Source organism: Pelodiscus sinensis, chromosome 11 (assembly GCF_052426305.1).
Source record: "Pelodiscus sinensis isolate ZL-2025 chromosome 11, ASM5242630v1, whole genome shotgun sequence".
NCBI lineage: Eukaryota > Metazoa > Chordata > Testudines > Trionychidae > Pelodiscus > Pelodiscus sinensis.
Window position 1 is genome coordinate 9473801 of NC_143062.1, and position 16887 is coordinate 9490687.

At 47.8% G+C, this 16887-nt stretch overlaps 1 protein-coding gene across 1 annotated transcript; it reads left to right on the forward strand.

The window, feature by feature from the left end:
• Positions 1-5586: 5586 nt before the first annotated feature.
• Positions 5587-16390, forward strand: CISH (cytokine inducible SH2 containing protein). The gene is made up of 3 exons (XM_006139665.5): positions 5587-6441; positions 12179-12405; positions 13332-16390. The coding sequence occupies exons 1-3, from the start codon at positions 6395-6397 to the stop codon at positions 13832-13834; spliced, it is 777 nt and encodes a 258-aa protein (XP_006139727.4). The 5' UTR covers positions 5587-6394; the 3' UTR covers positions 13835-16390.
• The last annotated feature ends 497 nt before the right edge of the window (positions 16391-16887 follow it).

Here is a 16887-nt window from a genome sequence, read left to right on the forward strand (position 1 = left end):
GAGACGGGCTGGGCCTGGTTGCTGAGTATGTGTAGGGTTGCCAGGTGTCTGGTATTTTTGTCTCCTGGCAGGGGGAAAAAATCAGAAAATACCAGACATTTTAGGTGTCTGGTATTTTCTGAATTTTTTTACTGGACAGGAGGTGAAAATTCCGAACTGTCTGGGTCAATACCAGACACTTGGCAACCCTACGCCAGATGCCTTCTCTTATAGCCCAGAGGCGCACTGGCCCTGCCCCATGCCAAGTTACATTAGTGAAGGAAAATGGGGATCAGGAATTGAAAGTAAGGCTCAGACCTCTCCATTTCCTCCTGTTTACTGTGGTGACCCAGGGTTTCATGCAAGCCAATACTGGCCTCCTGTTGCCCGGGTCAAGATTCAAATGTACAATCTGATATGCCTCCATCCTTCACCCACTTGCCCTAACTGCCGATGCCAGCTGCGGGGGCAGACAAGGGGGAAACATGCTGCAACATGGGTCCAGCAGCATGTCCAGAGCAAAGGGCGCTTGGTTATAAGCCATGTGACAGGATCCCTGCCTCTGCGCTGCAGCTTAGTCCAGCCTTTAGCAAATCCCTTCACTCCGTCTTGTCTATTTAGATTCTGCCCTCTTTGGGACAGGGACTGATGCTCACAGCTGGGGGACTGTGCCTAGTCCACAGTCAGCTTCCCCCCACTGCTGCCACTGAGTGCAGGGGGCCTGATCCCTTCTAGTCCCCCAGGCTGCATTGCTCAGAGGAGAGGTTTGGGGGAAGAGACTTTCATCCTCCTCAACAGCAAAAAGTTTGTCAGACTGGGGGTGAGGTCACTCCACTGTGCCCCTGAAAGTCTCACCTCAGTAGCTGTCTGTCTCCCTTAGCTCCTCCAGTTCATGCATTCTGACCTCAGGACCCAGTGCTCCGTCTCTGAGGGCCATGAGTTGCTCACACCAAATGCATCCATATGCCACCTGCTCACAGGGCAGGCTATCAGGCATGCTGCATTCCTTGCAATACACTGGAGAGCTCCCAGATTTCTACCTGCCTTTTTTTTTTTAAACAATTGGGAGTGTGTGTGTGGAGAGGGGGTGTAATGGCCAAAGTTTTGAATATGTTTGTTAGGTGTGTCTGGCTCATATGCCTCACAAAACTCCACGGTTCCCTGCTCCTGTCGGTTAATTCCTCCGATGGCTTAGGAAGTGGCTTGTTAAACCCGTTTTCCCTAAAGCGGCCATGCCCCCTTATCAAGGAATCCCAATAGGATTAGGGACCAAAGGAGAGCAGGCTTTTGCTGTTGGGTCAGATGTATGGCTGTTGTGGAAAACTGACATGCATTTCCTGCCTGTGATGGATATCACATTTTAAATTGAAGGGGTAAATCTTGCTGTTAGATAGAAAACATTGCCCCACATGTGTATCTATCTATCTCTGCATTAAAACATTTCTGGGCCTGATTCTCATTTACAGTAAGGACACTTTACACCCCTCTGGCAGTGCGAAGGGACTTTAAAGTGGACAACAATTATATTTATACCCATTTTAAGGGCAATTTGCATGTCAGCATAAAGAAGATCCAGGCCTATTTATCCTTTCATATATATGGGCTTTTACCAGTAGATGGTGCTAGCGTCTTGGTGGAATTTCCTAAGAGAATACATTTTTTACTTCCCAATACTATTGTAAGTCCTCCCAGAGTTCTGATATTCTTAGAAATTCTCTTCCATTTGGCCACCACTGGTGCTGTCTTTTAAGCCCCCGTTCAGAGTCCTTCCTCTCTATTGACTTACCTCTTGTGCAGAGATTTACACCAGCACACGGTGAGCATGGAGGATATAAAATGCAACACCAGTGGTTTCCACTGGCTTTGCACCAGGGTAGACAGGCTGGCTGATGGAGCGGAGGGGGGGAGCAAAGGGGGCAATTGCTCTGGGGCCCAGCAATTCAAAGGGGGCCTGGGACTCCGCTGTTGCTACTGTGGCAGTGGCCAGACCCCCACCCCCTTTAATTCACCACTGGAGTAGCTATGAAGGCGGAGGCAGGGCTCTGGGCATGTGCTCTGGGCAGAGCTCAGGGCCAGCTGTTACCAGTCCCGCCCCTTCTACCCCACTCCTTCCAGGAGCATGAATCAGACCCCCTCCCCCCCACACACCCACCCGTTGCCCAGGGACTTGTGGATGCTGTCCGTGCCCCTGAGGATAGATAACTATACAACACGTGGGTCAATGGTGAATCAGGCCCTCTGTTTTGTTTCCCATCTTTGTTGTGCATAGGTGTGTCAGCAGTGGGAATGATAGGCAAGATTCTCCGCAGATGTTCAGTGATGTCAAGCTACTGAAGTCAAAGGGCCTATGCCAATTTACCCCATTTGGGGATCTACCCCCCTCCCCTCATGTAACAGATTACAGACAGAAGGGGGAGTGTGTGTAGATCTGACTAATATGTGGCTGTTCTCTTTCCATGTTTCAGTGACAAATTTTAGTAACAGACTCAGTACTTAGAAACAGGCCAGTCATTGGAACACAGTCACCCACACCACTCCTGAGATTACTAAACTGAGTTATATACACACACATCAGGATGCTTTTTTACTGGTATGCACACCCACAGGCCACCACTCTCATAGCACCAAAGAACAGAGTTGTCAAATTGAGAGAATTTGCTGATTTGGGGCTTTTCCCATTCAGCGCTTAGCGATGTACTCCTACTCCTGGGAGAGCTTGAGTGAGACATGTTTTCAGGAAGTCATCACTAGGTAGAGCCTGATTAAACACCTAGGAAATCAATGAAGATGCCTTTTTCCATGTCCATACTGAGCTGCAGTGCTCCTGCTTAAAAGATATAAGTCTGTCACCTCCATGAATTCCCCTTCATAGGCAAAGAGGAAGATTCACTGTGAATGGAAAGGTTAATCAAGGTTGCAGGAGAGAAGAGCTATTGCCTAGATCTATTCCTGAACTGCTGATTTTTTTATTCTTTCCCTACAATGGTATTTTAAATCATTCTAAATACAGGGGTGAAGGAGCTAAAATGAGCCCTTTGAAAATCTTCTAAGCATATTCTTGATGGGGCATAGAAAGATTTAGAACTGAAGGGGCAAATTTCCTGTTGCCTCCCTTAGGCTATGTCTACACTACAGAGTTTTTCCGGGATAAAACTCTCCTGCATTCAGGGAACGCATCTGCTTTTTCAGAACAGTTTCTGAAAAAGAAGGTGTGTTCTTTCAGAAGCCCTGTATTCCTCATTTTATTCCCATAGCATTTTATGAGGAATAAGGGCTCTTCCAAAAAATAAGGTTTTTCCCACATTTGGCCCCGTATTGACAGGCTAAATGTCAGAAAAGCCTTTTCTGAAAAAAAAAAAAAAGCAGAAAAAGGTACACAAATTGCAGTTCACAATTTGCGTATCTTTTTCTGGAAAAAGAATGCAGTATAGACATAGCCTTAGTCCTTGCCTATGCTGACATTTCTTCTGCCTAGGCTAACCAGCTTTTTCAGTGGAAACACCAGGACAGGAGAGCACAGGGGAAGAATATTTCTGGAAAGTTGGGAAGACACAAGAGACATTTTTGGCAGCTTGAGAAGTACCTACTCTGTTCTCTTTTCTCCGCCTGAGGCCACACAGCAATGTTAAAAGGGAACAAGGGAGGGGAAAACATGGTTTTATAAACTTCAGCTAAAAGTTAGGGTGACCTTCAAAGACTTACAAGGGCATTTGGCTGCTCCACATAGCCAAACTCTGAGGCTAGGTCTACACTGGTGCAATCTTGCACCAGAAGTATGCAAGTGAGGCTAAGCGTGGAATATCGCCGAGCCTCATTTGCATATCTAACGAGCCACCATTTTTGCGGAAGAGGCTCTTGCGCCAGAAGGAGCTGTCTACACTGCCCCTTCTTGCACAAGAAAAACCCTCTTGCGCAATGCTGTTATTCCTGAAAATAATCAGCGTAATGGCATTGCGCAAGAGGGTTTTTCTTGTGCACGAAGGAGTAGTGTAGACAGCTCCTTCTGGCGCAAGAGCCTCTTCCGCAAAAATGGCGGCTCATTAAATATGCAAATGAGGCTCGGTGATATTCCACACTTAGCCTCATTTGCATACTTCTGCCGCAAGATCGCGCCAGTGTAGACGTAGCCATAGGCTACGAAGTAGGAATAAGAGCTCCTCCGGAATAGGGCTTTATTCCGGAGGATCGGGCCAGTCTAGACGCTTTTTTCCGGCTTTTCCCCAAGCCGGAAAAAAGCGGCGGACATCTTTATTTAAATCCCGCGGGGGATATTTAAATCCTCTGCGGATTTCCCTATTCTGAAGTTGAAAATTAGCATGCCCCTTTCGAAAAAGGGGCCAGTGTAGACGTAGCCCTAGTGTTTAGCTGTTCTGCAGACTGTCAGAGACTCCACATTGCCACTGCTGTAGACAATGCCACTGGAAGTTCCCAGGATTCCATTTCTCTAGGCCAGAATTCTCCAAACTGTGGGGCCTTGACTCTAGGGAGGGCATGGAGGAACATCCAGGTGGGCATGGCTTGGGCCCAGGCCAGCCCCCACAGAGGATGGACGATCCATTACCCCGAGGTGCATCCTTCTCACCCTGAGCTACTGCAGCCCTGCTCCTAGCCCCAGCTCAGTGGAAGGACACGGATGGGAGTAAGGGGAGGGGGTGCAAGGTAAAAAGTTTGGGGACCACTGCTTGGAAGCTCGACTTGCCCATGTCTTATCCTGAGATACACTGGCCTCCGGGGTTTGGAATTTCTTCATTTATCCATTAATAAATCTAGGCTGGAAATTAAGAAAAAGTTTCTAACCATCAGAGGAGTGAGGTTCTGGAACAGCATCCCAGTCGGAGGAGTGGGGGCAAACAACCTAATTAGTCCGAAGAGGGAGTCTGGTATATTTATGAACGAGGGACTAGACTCAATGACCCAGGAAGTTCTTTCTGGTCCTAACTTCCATGTTCCTTGGAAGGCCTTTGCTCAGCTGTTGCCCCTGCTGTTGTACTTGTTCTGGGAATTAAAGGTGAATTCTCTCTGGAGCTCTCAACTCAGCCCCTTTCGCGTTCCCAAATCCACTTAGAAACCATGGATCACATCAGCACTGAAATCTCAGCCTGTCTGGCAAGACACGGCAGGGCTGATGAGGACAAGGAAAGATCATTTTTTTCTATGAGAAAGCTGGGGGGAATTGGCAAATTTGATGCTGCAAGTTAAAGCTAGAGGAGGGGGAAATCTTTGATCCCAGCCTTGTGATACATATCAAGGCTGATTTTTATAGGGGGTGCATTACCGCTGCTCTCCGGTTTCACACGGCCATCTGGGAATTGTCAGGGAGGTCTCTCATCTCTTTTTCCTAGCCACATGGTTAAAAGGCCTCCTGTGATTGCAGCTGCTGCCTGCTTTTCCCTCCCTCCTTTCTGCTGCTGCTGCCTGTTTCTCTGTGACTGTGGGGCTGGGCTCATTGCAGCTTCTAGCGTCAGCCCAGCCTCGGGTGCCTCTGATTGGCAGAGCTCTGAGGTCCAGCCCAGCCTGGGTTTGCCCTGATTGGCAGAGCTTTGTGGTCCAGCCCAGCTTTCCTGGAAAGTTCTTGGAAATCTATCAAAGGTATTTCTTTGAACACATAGGGAACGGCAGCCAAGTGCTTTATAAAACAGAAAACAACTTACAACTTTTCAGCCGGGTCCCTGGAAGGAGATGACCGAGTTGATCTGACCTTGCTTTTTTCCTTGGGGATTTTGGTATCTTTTGGAGGCTTTTTTGCCCCCCAATTCTCTGGAGTGCTGTGCTGACATCAAGACGTCCATTATGGACACGTCTATTTATACTTTTTGTTTTTTAATGTCAGAACAGTGATGCGAATACAATACAATTCCAGGAATCCGTCACTTCCTGGAACAGATTAAAAGGGGCAAACAAAAGATTACTTAGCTGTGTTTTTTTTCTCAGAGCTTCATTACTTCTGGAGCCAGTGTCCAAGCAGGTTGCTGCTCTCCCAGCTCTACATTCAGGGAGAGATTATTTATTGATACCTATTTATTGTTATTTCAGAGGTTCAAACCCTGACTTGAAAGGTTGTTCTGAAGGAGAATTCGTTCCTTCTTTAAAAACCATTTTTTCCTTTTCTCTGGTTATTTTATTTTTTTTCTTTTGAATCAGAGCAAGAATATATTTTATCATCTTCAAAAGCACCAAGACAGTGCACATTTTCCTAGCTAAAGTTGCTGAAAAATCCGTAAAGCTTCTTTCTGGGCAGTCTGATTTGCTTTCTGCTTGGCTTCTCCGGGCGTGTGCTGTGGAAGAGGTTTGTTGAGAGCAGTCCAATCTTTTCTTCCTGTGAATTCCTAAGACTTGTCCTACCTCCTTCTGGGCAACAAAGGAGAAGGAGACAAGAAAAAGGGGAAGATCATTTTCCCATCCTTTTGAAGACTTAATGCTTTTTCCTTGGTCTTGGAGTGACATGATCCTCTGTGTTCAGGGGTAAGATTCATTATGGCTTTCATTTTAAATGCTTAATTTGAGAATTGTCAGTAATTGACTGTGGGACAGATCCTCAGCTGATATAAACTGATGTAGGTCCATTCAAGTTAATGGGACTATGATGATTTGAACCAGTTGAGTATCTGCCCCCCTGTACATGTGAGTGTCTTGGGTTTCTGGTTTTTTTATATATTTTGTCCAAAAAGGCTTGAACAAGATAGGATCCCTGATATTCATGCTCTTTCTATAGATGAGAAATCTCAAGGTACTCACAATACTTACCCGGTAAAAATCAGCTAGGGGGAAATTATGACTGTGCTGGACAATATTTCATATGTAAAACTGCAGAAGACTGAAGCACAGAATACTGGGAGCTCTCCAATTTCTCCATAAAAACAAACTGCTTATAGAGAAAAGGTTTTCAATCATTTGTTTTTAGAAATTGTCTGATTCCAGACGAATATCTAGAAGGAATGCATGCTTTTTCTTTCATAGCTTTTCTCTACAAGATTAGGCATGTGTACATGTACATGTATATTTACACAGTGCCTAATAGAAATTAAAGATGGGGAAAACCCTCGTATCCCAGATACCCAATAAGGTGAAAATAAATACTTGTGCAGGCCTTTTTTTTGTATGAGTACCCTGGGGCTGATGCATGCATATTGGCATTTGCATGCCCACATGGCTAGTTAGGCAGGACACGGCTAATCTGCATGGGTATGTACCTGTTCTGCAGGAATATATCAGGCACCTGTGCCCTTGGAAATATCTGCAAGCTTCAACATTCATTAATGTCCAGCCATAATGTCATTTTATCCATCCTGTCTGCCACTAGATGATTTTCCCCATAGTATGACTCTTCTGTCCTGTCTAACTGTTAAGTGACTAAGTGTGGGGATTTCCACCACTTCCCCTGAGAACCAATTCCAACCTCTCATTAAGATCACTATTACAAATATTTTCCTGTTGCTCGGATTAAGTGTTCCTTTGTTTGATTTCATTGGTGTTATCAGCCCATATAACAGTGCCCAAAGCCAAGCTGCTTGACATTAATTTTTCAGGTCAGGCTTTATCGTATGCTTTACTGAAGTGCAAATATATCATATCTACAGCCTAGCCATCATCCTCTAATAACCTGTCATTCATTCAAATGGAGAGAGTTTGTCCACTGTTTTATAGCCCTCTGCTTGTTTATTGCTTCTAGTTACATTGTCCTCTAGGATTTGAAGCATTTTGGACCTAACCCTTCCCTTCTTACTCATGCAAAAGCCCTGCAGGAGTTGATGTGAGTTTGCCGATATGAGTGTAGGAATAGACACTTCTCCCTATACTATTTCACTGTGTGTTGTTATTAAGTTTGACTTATCACAGAGGCAATAACAAAGTTCACGCTAATCGATACCATCTATGTCTGCGCTCTTGTAACTTCATAATTCTCCAGGGCTTTCCTTGATGCATCACAGAAAGTTTGTTTGCTGCTTCTTTGGGGACAAAAAATGTATCAACTACACTTTCTTCCCCATAGTTCTTTATCTGGTTCATAACAGCAGCTACAGTGACAACGTGTATGGTTCATTCCTTACCCTAGGTCATTTTTCTTTATTTGTCTTGCTTAGTAGCTCAGCAACTTTTGAATCATCATTAATTAGCGTCCATTAATGGGTCCTTGTTCCGGCCATCATGGGTTTTAAAACTTCTTTTCATTGCACTGTGCTCACTAGAGGTTGTGTCAGCACCAGGCTTTTTGATACGGGTGGGAGGAGAGCAAAATCCATGCAGCATCGCCTGTGACCCTCCTCTGGGTTTTGTGGAACAGCCCCCCACTAGAAATACACAGGGGTTGGGCTCTACAGGTTTCAGAGGGCTGGATAGTCAGGCAGCATATGAGAGCCAGCAGAGAACCACTGGAGGTGAACTCATCTTTCCAATCCACACTGGCTCTACTTCACCAGAGCCCTTGTGGCTTCGGAAAGGGAGTTGTACATAGAGTTTAAAAACTTGAGTCCTTTCTGCATTTCTGAAGTGAAATGTGAATTGGTTTGAAGTTTCCTTTAATGCAAGGGGAATGGCCTCCCAAGGTGGCTTCAAGCGGAGGCCTGGAGGTTCAGGCCCAGCATTCCATGAGACAATAGAAGATACAGAAGCAGGAGCAGAACTTTCTAGTAACTGAGGGTGTCAATAAAAGTGGACTTTTGTCAACAAAACTATACCTGTGTCTACACTACCGCCGAGTACTGTTGACATAACGTCGACAGAACTCGGCAGTTTTGTCGACGGCAGTAAACCTCATTCTACGAGGAATAACGCCTTTTGTCGACAGAGTTCTGTCGACAGAAGGTGTTATTGCAGCTCCACTGTCCTTTGCATCTACACTCTCATGTCGACAGAGCGGCTTGCTTTGTCGACAGAACTGGATGTCGTCTAGATGCTCTTTGTTGACAGAAGCTTTGTCGACAGTATCTGTCGACAAAAGCCTGTAGTCTAGACATATCCTGACTGACTAGTTAAGGTACCTAGGAATTGCCTAAAGAGTCCATTCAAAACTGCTTTCCAGTCTCCCCTCTTAATCTCCTTCCCAAATCAAGTGTCTTAATAGTTCTCATGCTAGCAACAAGAAAACATTTATTTAAACATGAGACTTTGCGTCAGGGCGTAGCAGAAACATTTCCAGGAGGAAGCAAGCTCCATTTTGGAATCCAAGTTGCAGGATAATTGTTCTCGAGATGGGACTGGAGCCCATCTCCTTCTCCCCTTCACCTGGTGCAGTCATTTATACCTGTGCAATGCAAACTGCTGGTGTCAAAAGCTACCAACACCAAATCCTCCTCTGAGGGCAGCATTTGACACCTAATTTACACAAGGATTGCACAAGGTGCAAGAGAGTGGCAGATCAGGCCTATACAACTTCTTTTCAAAGGAACACAGGCAGTGCCCAAAAGCTACTGAACATAACCCAGGCAAGCCTTTGCTGAGAGAAAGTGTCTGGGCTCCCTTCCCAACAGTACTACCCTTGGAAAGGGAATCTCATCCAGAGCTATTACCTGCAGGAGCCACAAAGAAATGCTTTGTACACTAGGTATCAGAGCCTATTGTGAGAACTAAGGGCTGGCACGGAGATTTAGCAGGTAAGGTCTTTCTTATAGAAATAGATAGAAATCGGTGAGCGGGAAACAAAATCTCTGCAAATCACATCCTAAAGTAAAGATTGGCCAAGGAAGACGAGGGTTGTATATGACTGATGCAAACTCACAGCAGTCTCTTCAGAAAGTCTGGAGAGCCTTTGATTTTGTGGGGTCAGTGTACTCTCACCGACTGCCTTTCATTGCTTGAGAAGACTGTGGCCCCATAAAAGGCCCTCTCTTTATTCCAAATTGGCAGAGCTACATTCTAAATGCAGATCCAGGGAATGCTGTGCTCGCTCACTCTTAAAGGAGAAGCTCGCTCATTATTTTCAACCCCTCGTCACTATTGTTCTTCATATATCCCTCCTTTTGAGTCTATGTCCCACATATGGGTCTCAGCAGGATGAGAGGGCTGGGGAGAGGAGTGGGCCAAGCCAGGATAGAGTCGGGAAGATCAGTCTGTCCCCTTAGCCCTTGCCTCACCCAAGTTTATGTGCCTGTTAAATGTCACTGTATATACAGCGGACAAAGTTGGTAAGTTTGGAGGAGAAATGCCAGGGACGTCCGTCCTCTCTCCCCCCCTTTTTCCTATGACGTGGGTGGGAGAAATCTGCAGCTGCCTTTTTAATCTCCATTAGTTCCAGGCACCCCGCAGGTCTCAAGTTGAGGATTGTATTGCATTTCCCCGGGAATACATTTACTTTATATTTTTTTACTCTTGAGAGGCCATGCTGATGCCAGTTCCCCGAGGGTTAAACCTTTGAGATGTGCTGCAGCACAGGTTTGAGCGAGACTGAAGAATGCCAGAAGCCTGAAGGCCTGAGCCAGGCCCAATCCAACCCTCCCATCAGCTGCTCTCCTTTTATTTGTCTTTCCTTTAATTTTGCATTTCACTTGGCCAGATCTGTGGGATTCTCACATGCAGGAGCGGTGCCGCTCCCCTAGACCATTGAAACACGTGCTGCGTATTTTCATATTTTCAGCCTCTACTGCACAGCACATGGCTTTGTACGTTCCCCCTTGCAGTGAAAACTGTGGGCTAATTCCTCAGACTCAGACGCCTGACTGGTACTGAGAGCTCCACATCACGCCCCCATCATCCTGTATCCCCTCCACTTTCCCCTGTCATTCCCCATTGTACTGAGTAGGACTCGCTGAAGACCACAGGCAACAGGACACATGACAGCTAGTTGCAAGAAGGCTACAAAATACTGCTCTCGTGGAAGATTTGTAACCATGCCGAACAAGGCTCACCCCCCGGCACTACCCTGTTGGAACCCTTCTATCCTTATAAACATGCTGGGTGGCTGGGCTTACATTGAGCTTCCTTCATACCATGTGAACGCCAGGGCCTGTGTAATGCCAGCACTGGCTGATTATTCTGTGAGGGTGGCATTTCAAGATCAGCCCACGCGTAGCTCTTAACAGGCATGACAGGATCACGCCAATCTGCAGAGACAGGAGGATAATGGAGGTCGGGGGGGGAGAGTCACTCACTGAAGTAAATGGAGGTGCTGCCATTCACACCAGAAGCAGAAGCAGACCTAGTGTATATCATCCGGCACCCTGTCTGTATCTCCTCCCCAGAGACTTATTACAAATGTAGTGTCTCACAGATTAGAGCAGTGGCTTTCAGTTTTGCCAGACTACTGTACCCCTTTCAAAGTTTAACGGGTCTGGCGTGCCCCCAAGTTTCCCCTCACTTAAAAACTACTTGTTTACAAAGTTGGGCATAAAAAGACAAAAGTGTAACAGCGCACTAGTACTGGAAAATGGCTTATGTTCTCATTTTTACCAAAGAATTACAAAATAAATCAACTGGAATATAAACATTGTACTTACACTTCAGTCTATAGTATATAGAGCAGTATAAACAAGTCATTGTCCGTATGAAAGTTTAGTTTGTACTGACTTCTCCAGTGCCTTTTGTGGACCCTGTGGTAAAACTAGGAAAATATTAGATCAGGGATGGGAAACCTAAGGCACGGGGGCCAGATGCGGCCCCTGACTTACCTGGATCAGGCCCCTGAGGCTCGGGACTCCCCCCTTCCCCAGCACTGGGGAGCCCATGCTGGCGCTCCATCCCCCTCTGCTGTCCCACTATGGGGCTGGAGCACACAAAATCTACTATCCTGGCTCCCCCCTAGGCTCTGGAATATGGGGAGTGTCTTTCTCCTTTTCAGTTGGGGGCCACGTCAGTGAGGGTTTGGTTTTTATTCTCACTTGTGTGCAGCCTCCAATTGATTTTTCTGTGGGTCAATGGCCCCCAACCCAAAGAAGGTTCCCCACCCCTGATTTAGATGAGTTGACACATCTCTCAGAGGAGTGCATATCCCAGGGTTGAGAATGGGTTGAGGTTGGAGGAACATCAGTCAGGCTCTTGGTGTGAAGTTACAAGGTTGTGTTTGAACTTGTGTTCCACCCATCCCTCCCTACGGGCTCATCTTTAGCTCTGTGATGTTTGCTTTTTCCCTTTTCTACTTTTGTTGGAAACGTTAACCATGGCGGGGATCTCTTTATAGAACATGCACTGGAGCACAATGTAGCACGTGCCGAGCGGATAACACAAGCCAAGGCAAGCTAAAAATCATGCAAAATGTCCTTCCTTTTAGACCCCATCCTTTGCTGGCAGAGGAGAAGATCAGGAGACAGTCACTCAGAGGCATTGCAGTGAATTTGTCGGAGCAGATCATGCAACCTCGCTCCGTTACGGTCTTCCAGGGAGAATCCGCTCCTGCCTTTGTGGTGCCTGCTCCTGAAAACAACCTGCCTCGGATGCGAGATCCTGAAGAAGATCTCCTATGCATTGCAAAAACCTTCTCCTACCTGCGAGAATCCGGTAAGCTCCATCCACCAGCAAGAGGGCACTGAGGGCGGAGGCCACTGGGTGTAGGGAAGGACAGTCTGTGAGCCACCTACCTCCAAGAAGAGTCTCCTCCTAGGAAGCTCGCCGGGCACTAAGGCTGATCTGCTGTAAACATCTTGCCCCAGACGCTTTTACAGCAGAAACTTATCAGTGCAATGAGTGGTCCCAGTCTTAGGCACCACCTGCCGGCTTGTGTTTGTATCACAAAGTAGCCCACACCTGGCATACACAGGAACTTTGCCTTTAACAGTTCACTCTTCAGAAAGGGGAACTGACTCCTCTTTCTCTCTAAGGCTACATCTACACAGCTTCCCTCTTCTGCAAAAGCCTATGCAAATGAAGCACGGATTAGCATATTGCTGTGCTTCCTTTGCATAATTAATTAGGAGCTGTTTTTGTGCCAAAACCCCCTCTTGCGCAAGAGCCGTTCTTCCTCATTTTTTCAGGAAAAACGGCTCTTGAGCAAGACGGGGTTTTTGCACAAAAAGGCGCTGTGTAGACAGTGCCATTTTGCGCAAAAACGGCTCCTACTTAATTATGCAAATGAAGCACAGCCATATGCTAATCCACGCTTCATTTGCATAGGCTTTTGCAGAAGAGGGAAGCTGTGGAGACATAGCCGAAGCCCCAAACAGTGCAGCAGCCTCCCCCAGCCTGAGCACACGGATGAAAAACAAAGGCTGGAAACCCTGCAGGCTGGGCTATGCCATCTCTGCAGGCTGGGCTGGGCCTTTCTCATGAAGTCTGCCCCTGGCCTCTCTCCTAGGCCTTGACCTGAACGGACTTCAGGGCCTATCTGTTATGAGCAGCCCATGTTTTCAGCCTAAGGATGACTTTTTTTCTTTCTTGCTTGCTTGCCTGCTTTCTCAGTGAACTCTCTTTCTGGGATTCCTTTCCAGGCTGGTATTGGGGATCTATCACGGCCAGCGAGGCCAAGCAGCATCTCCAGAAGATGCCTGAGGGAACCTTCCTGGTACGGGACAGCACCCACCCCAGCTACCTGTTCACACTCTCTGTCAAGACCAACCGGGGCCCCACCAACGTGCGCATTGAATATGCTGACAGCAAGTTCCGGCTCGACTCAAACTGCCTGTCCAAACCCCGCATCCTGGCCTTCCCAGATGTGGTCAGCCTTATCCAGCACTACGTCACGTCCTGCACAACGGAGAACAAGAACGAGGCCCCTTACCCACCAGCCTCGCCCCTGTCCACCATGCCAAAGGAGATAGTGGCAGCGGCGGTACACTTGAAGCTGATACGGCCGCTCGGCCGCAAGGACAGTGCCCCCAGCCTACAGCACCTGTGCCGGCTACAGATCAATAAATCGACAGCAGAGGTGGACCAGCTGCCCCTGCCCAGGCGAATGGGGGACTATTTGAAACAATATCCCTTTCAGCTCTGAGGGGTGGCCGCTGGGTCTCAAACAGACAGACTGGACTCTCAATGTCTTTATGTCTCACTGAAGCACGGCATCCAGGAGCGTACAGCAAAGACATGGTCCTCAGCAGTGACTGTGTCCACTTTTCCTCTCTTCTCCCCCAATTCCATTCCTACCCCAGGGAGGGAGCTGGTTGTACCAGTGAACTGTGGGACTCAATCCAACCTCTGAGCCTCAGAGGCTTGAAGGACGTGCTCTTGAGAGGTGCACACTACTTGAATTTCTGGGCTGCCGTGACGTTAGGAGTACTGCCGTTGTTCTTATCACTATTTATTTCCTGGGTAACCTCTCTCCTGATATTTTCAAGCGCCTTTTAGTCCCTTGTTTTTGTTTCTTTTCCATTCAAGGAAGTGGGGGTGGACCCAGGCTAGAATCAAGGCTCCCAACTCAGACCTGACCCGACACTCTGGGGCAGTTTGGATCTGGATTTCATTGTCCCCACCTTGAGCTGGTCTTTGCAGTAGGCCATTCTGAATTCCACATCCAAACACCTCTGGAAGCCTGGGGAAACTGAGGTTCAGACCAGAGTCTAGATCGCAACGTTGGCACCAGAGCCCTCTCTCTGAAACGTGTGGTCTATCTCCTTTTTTCACAAACTAGAAAAGGGCTGGAAATTCTGTGACCTCAGAGCGTACGGGTGGCAGGCGTCTGTGGATCTCACTGGGACCTCACCACTGAGGTGACCCACGGGTGGGAGGATCTTTGGAGAAAACCACCTTTCCCTGGCAAGTTCTTACCACAGATTCTGGATACTGAGTTGGGGACAAGGAGGCCCTGCTCAGTTCTCCTCTATCCTCTCTTTAAAGGAAGTTCCCAGTAACGCTTTCAAATCTAAGTCCCCACGTGTGGCTCACGTTCTCTTGCCTTCAGTGCCACGCTCTTGGCACGGCCTTGGCCTTGGTGAAGCAGGAAGGAAGGTAGTGGCACCCTGGCCCGGGCTCTGCTCAGCTGGCATTTATTTATTTATTCTTTCAGTGGCACAGAAAAAATCCACACATACCCCTGCTGCAGCCTCAGCGTGGTGCCAAATAACCAGCCCCTCCTACCCCATCCAGCACCAAGTGACTAGCCAACCACCACGGGGCAGCTTCACTCAGAACCGTGTGTTATTGCGGTGTCCCCTCTTTCATTCCCTAGTAGCCTCTGCTCACTGGAAGGAGACTGACTCTAACCAATGCCAGTATTGCTGTTGTACCCCAGAGCAGAAACAGCACTTGAGCATCTTCCCCTTTGCCAGGGTCTGCACCCCTCAGCCCTCCCTGCCCCCTCCCCCAGACCTCCGCCTGTGGAATCCATGTCTTATCTAGCCGCGGGGTTTCAAAATGAACCTGCTACCCCAACCCCCTTCACCCCACCCCCGCCCAGTAAGTCGGTCACAATGGGCCCCGCCATCCCCTGCAGAAGGAGGAGACAAGGAGCAGGTGATTCTGCCCAGCAAAGTGCATGGAAGGGAGGAGACTGCCTTGTGTGCGGCATCATTAGCTCCCCCACTTGCCCAGCCTCACAGTGACCAGTCCACAGGACGGTGGGCGTGGGGGTGAGGAAGATGCACCTGGGAAGGGGATGCACAGGCCCTGCGGGCTGCTCTTCTCCACAGCATCTTCCCTTACCTCTGAACCCCCAGGACAGGTGGCCCTGGCCTCCATAGATCTCAGTGCCGGCTGTACGTGGGAGGAGAAATCCCAGCTTGCTTAGGATAAAGAAATGGGACATCGCCTCAGGGGATAAGTGTCTAATAGCCCAAGAGGCAGTGGGGCCCAGTGCCTTCAGGCAACACCCATTTCCTGTCATGATTTCACAGGAGGGGAGTATTGCTGGCTTGGAGTTCCATGCTGCCGCCACTGACCATGTGCTGCGTGAGATCAGGTTGCCCTGTTACTGCCTCCCTGCCCCCCCGACAGGGGCTGTGGGACCGCAACCCAACGGAGCATGGAAATTCAAAAGCAAACAGCAAATACATGTAAAAATACCTCCTTAAGGCCACTGAACAAGGCTTCCTTTTAGCCGCGCTCATGTTTGCCGGGGGCAAAGTGGAGGGTGCAGCGGAGGGTTGGAGACCAGGAAACCCCACTTATAGATGATGCAATAATCCCTGTGGGAAACCCGTACAACTGGCCAAGCAGAAACGTGGTCACTCTGGGGAAGGCTCCGTCACTGCCATAGTGTGTGTTGGGAGAGGGTGGGTGGTTCTGCTTCCTGAACCAGCCCACAGTGACCCCTATTCAGCTGTGTCCTAGCAACTGACCTTTTCTCTCTGTGGAGCTGGGGAAGGAATCAAGCCTGCAGGTTTCTGAGCTTTTGCCCAAATTGTTCCTGGGGGAGGAAGGGAAGCTGAGTGAGGGAAGAGGCTAACAATGCATCATGCTTGGTCTATCTGACAGTGAGTGGATGACCAGGGAGAGGTGCAGACTGTAAGCTCTTATGGGCAGGGATGCTCTCTGGTATGTTTGTACAGCACTGAGCTCATGGGGCCGCCGGGTGCTACTGCAATATAAATAATAAATAATAATATACATAGTCTCCAAAAGTTCACTTTCTTCTACCTTGAAACAGGTGTGGGGTTTTTTTATCATTGGACTTGGATTTTAAATAAAAGTCGGATATTTTTACGTTCTTCTATCTAAAAATCTCTGGTCATCCCCACATGGGACATTCAAACAGTGACTCCTCATTTGCCCTTTTCAAAACCCAACTTTGAGTATTCTCACAGTACTACGTGATTGGGCAATAAAATGGCAAATGAAGTTTAATGTGGAGAAGTGTAAAGTAATGCAGGTTGGAAAAAATAACCCCAACTATACATATAGTATGGTGGGGGATAATTTGGCTACGACAAATCAGGAAAGAGATCTTGGAGTTATCGTGGATAGTTCTCTGAAAACGTCCACGCAGTGTGTTGCGGCGGTCAAAAAGGCAAATAGGATGCTAGGAATTATTAAGAAAGGGATAGAAAATAAGACACAGAATATCTTACTGCCCTTGTATAAAACTATGGTACGCCCACATCTTGAGTACTG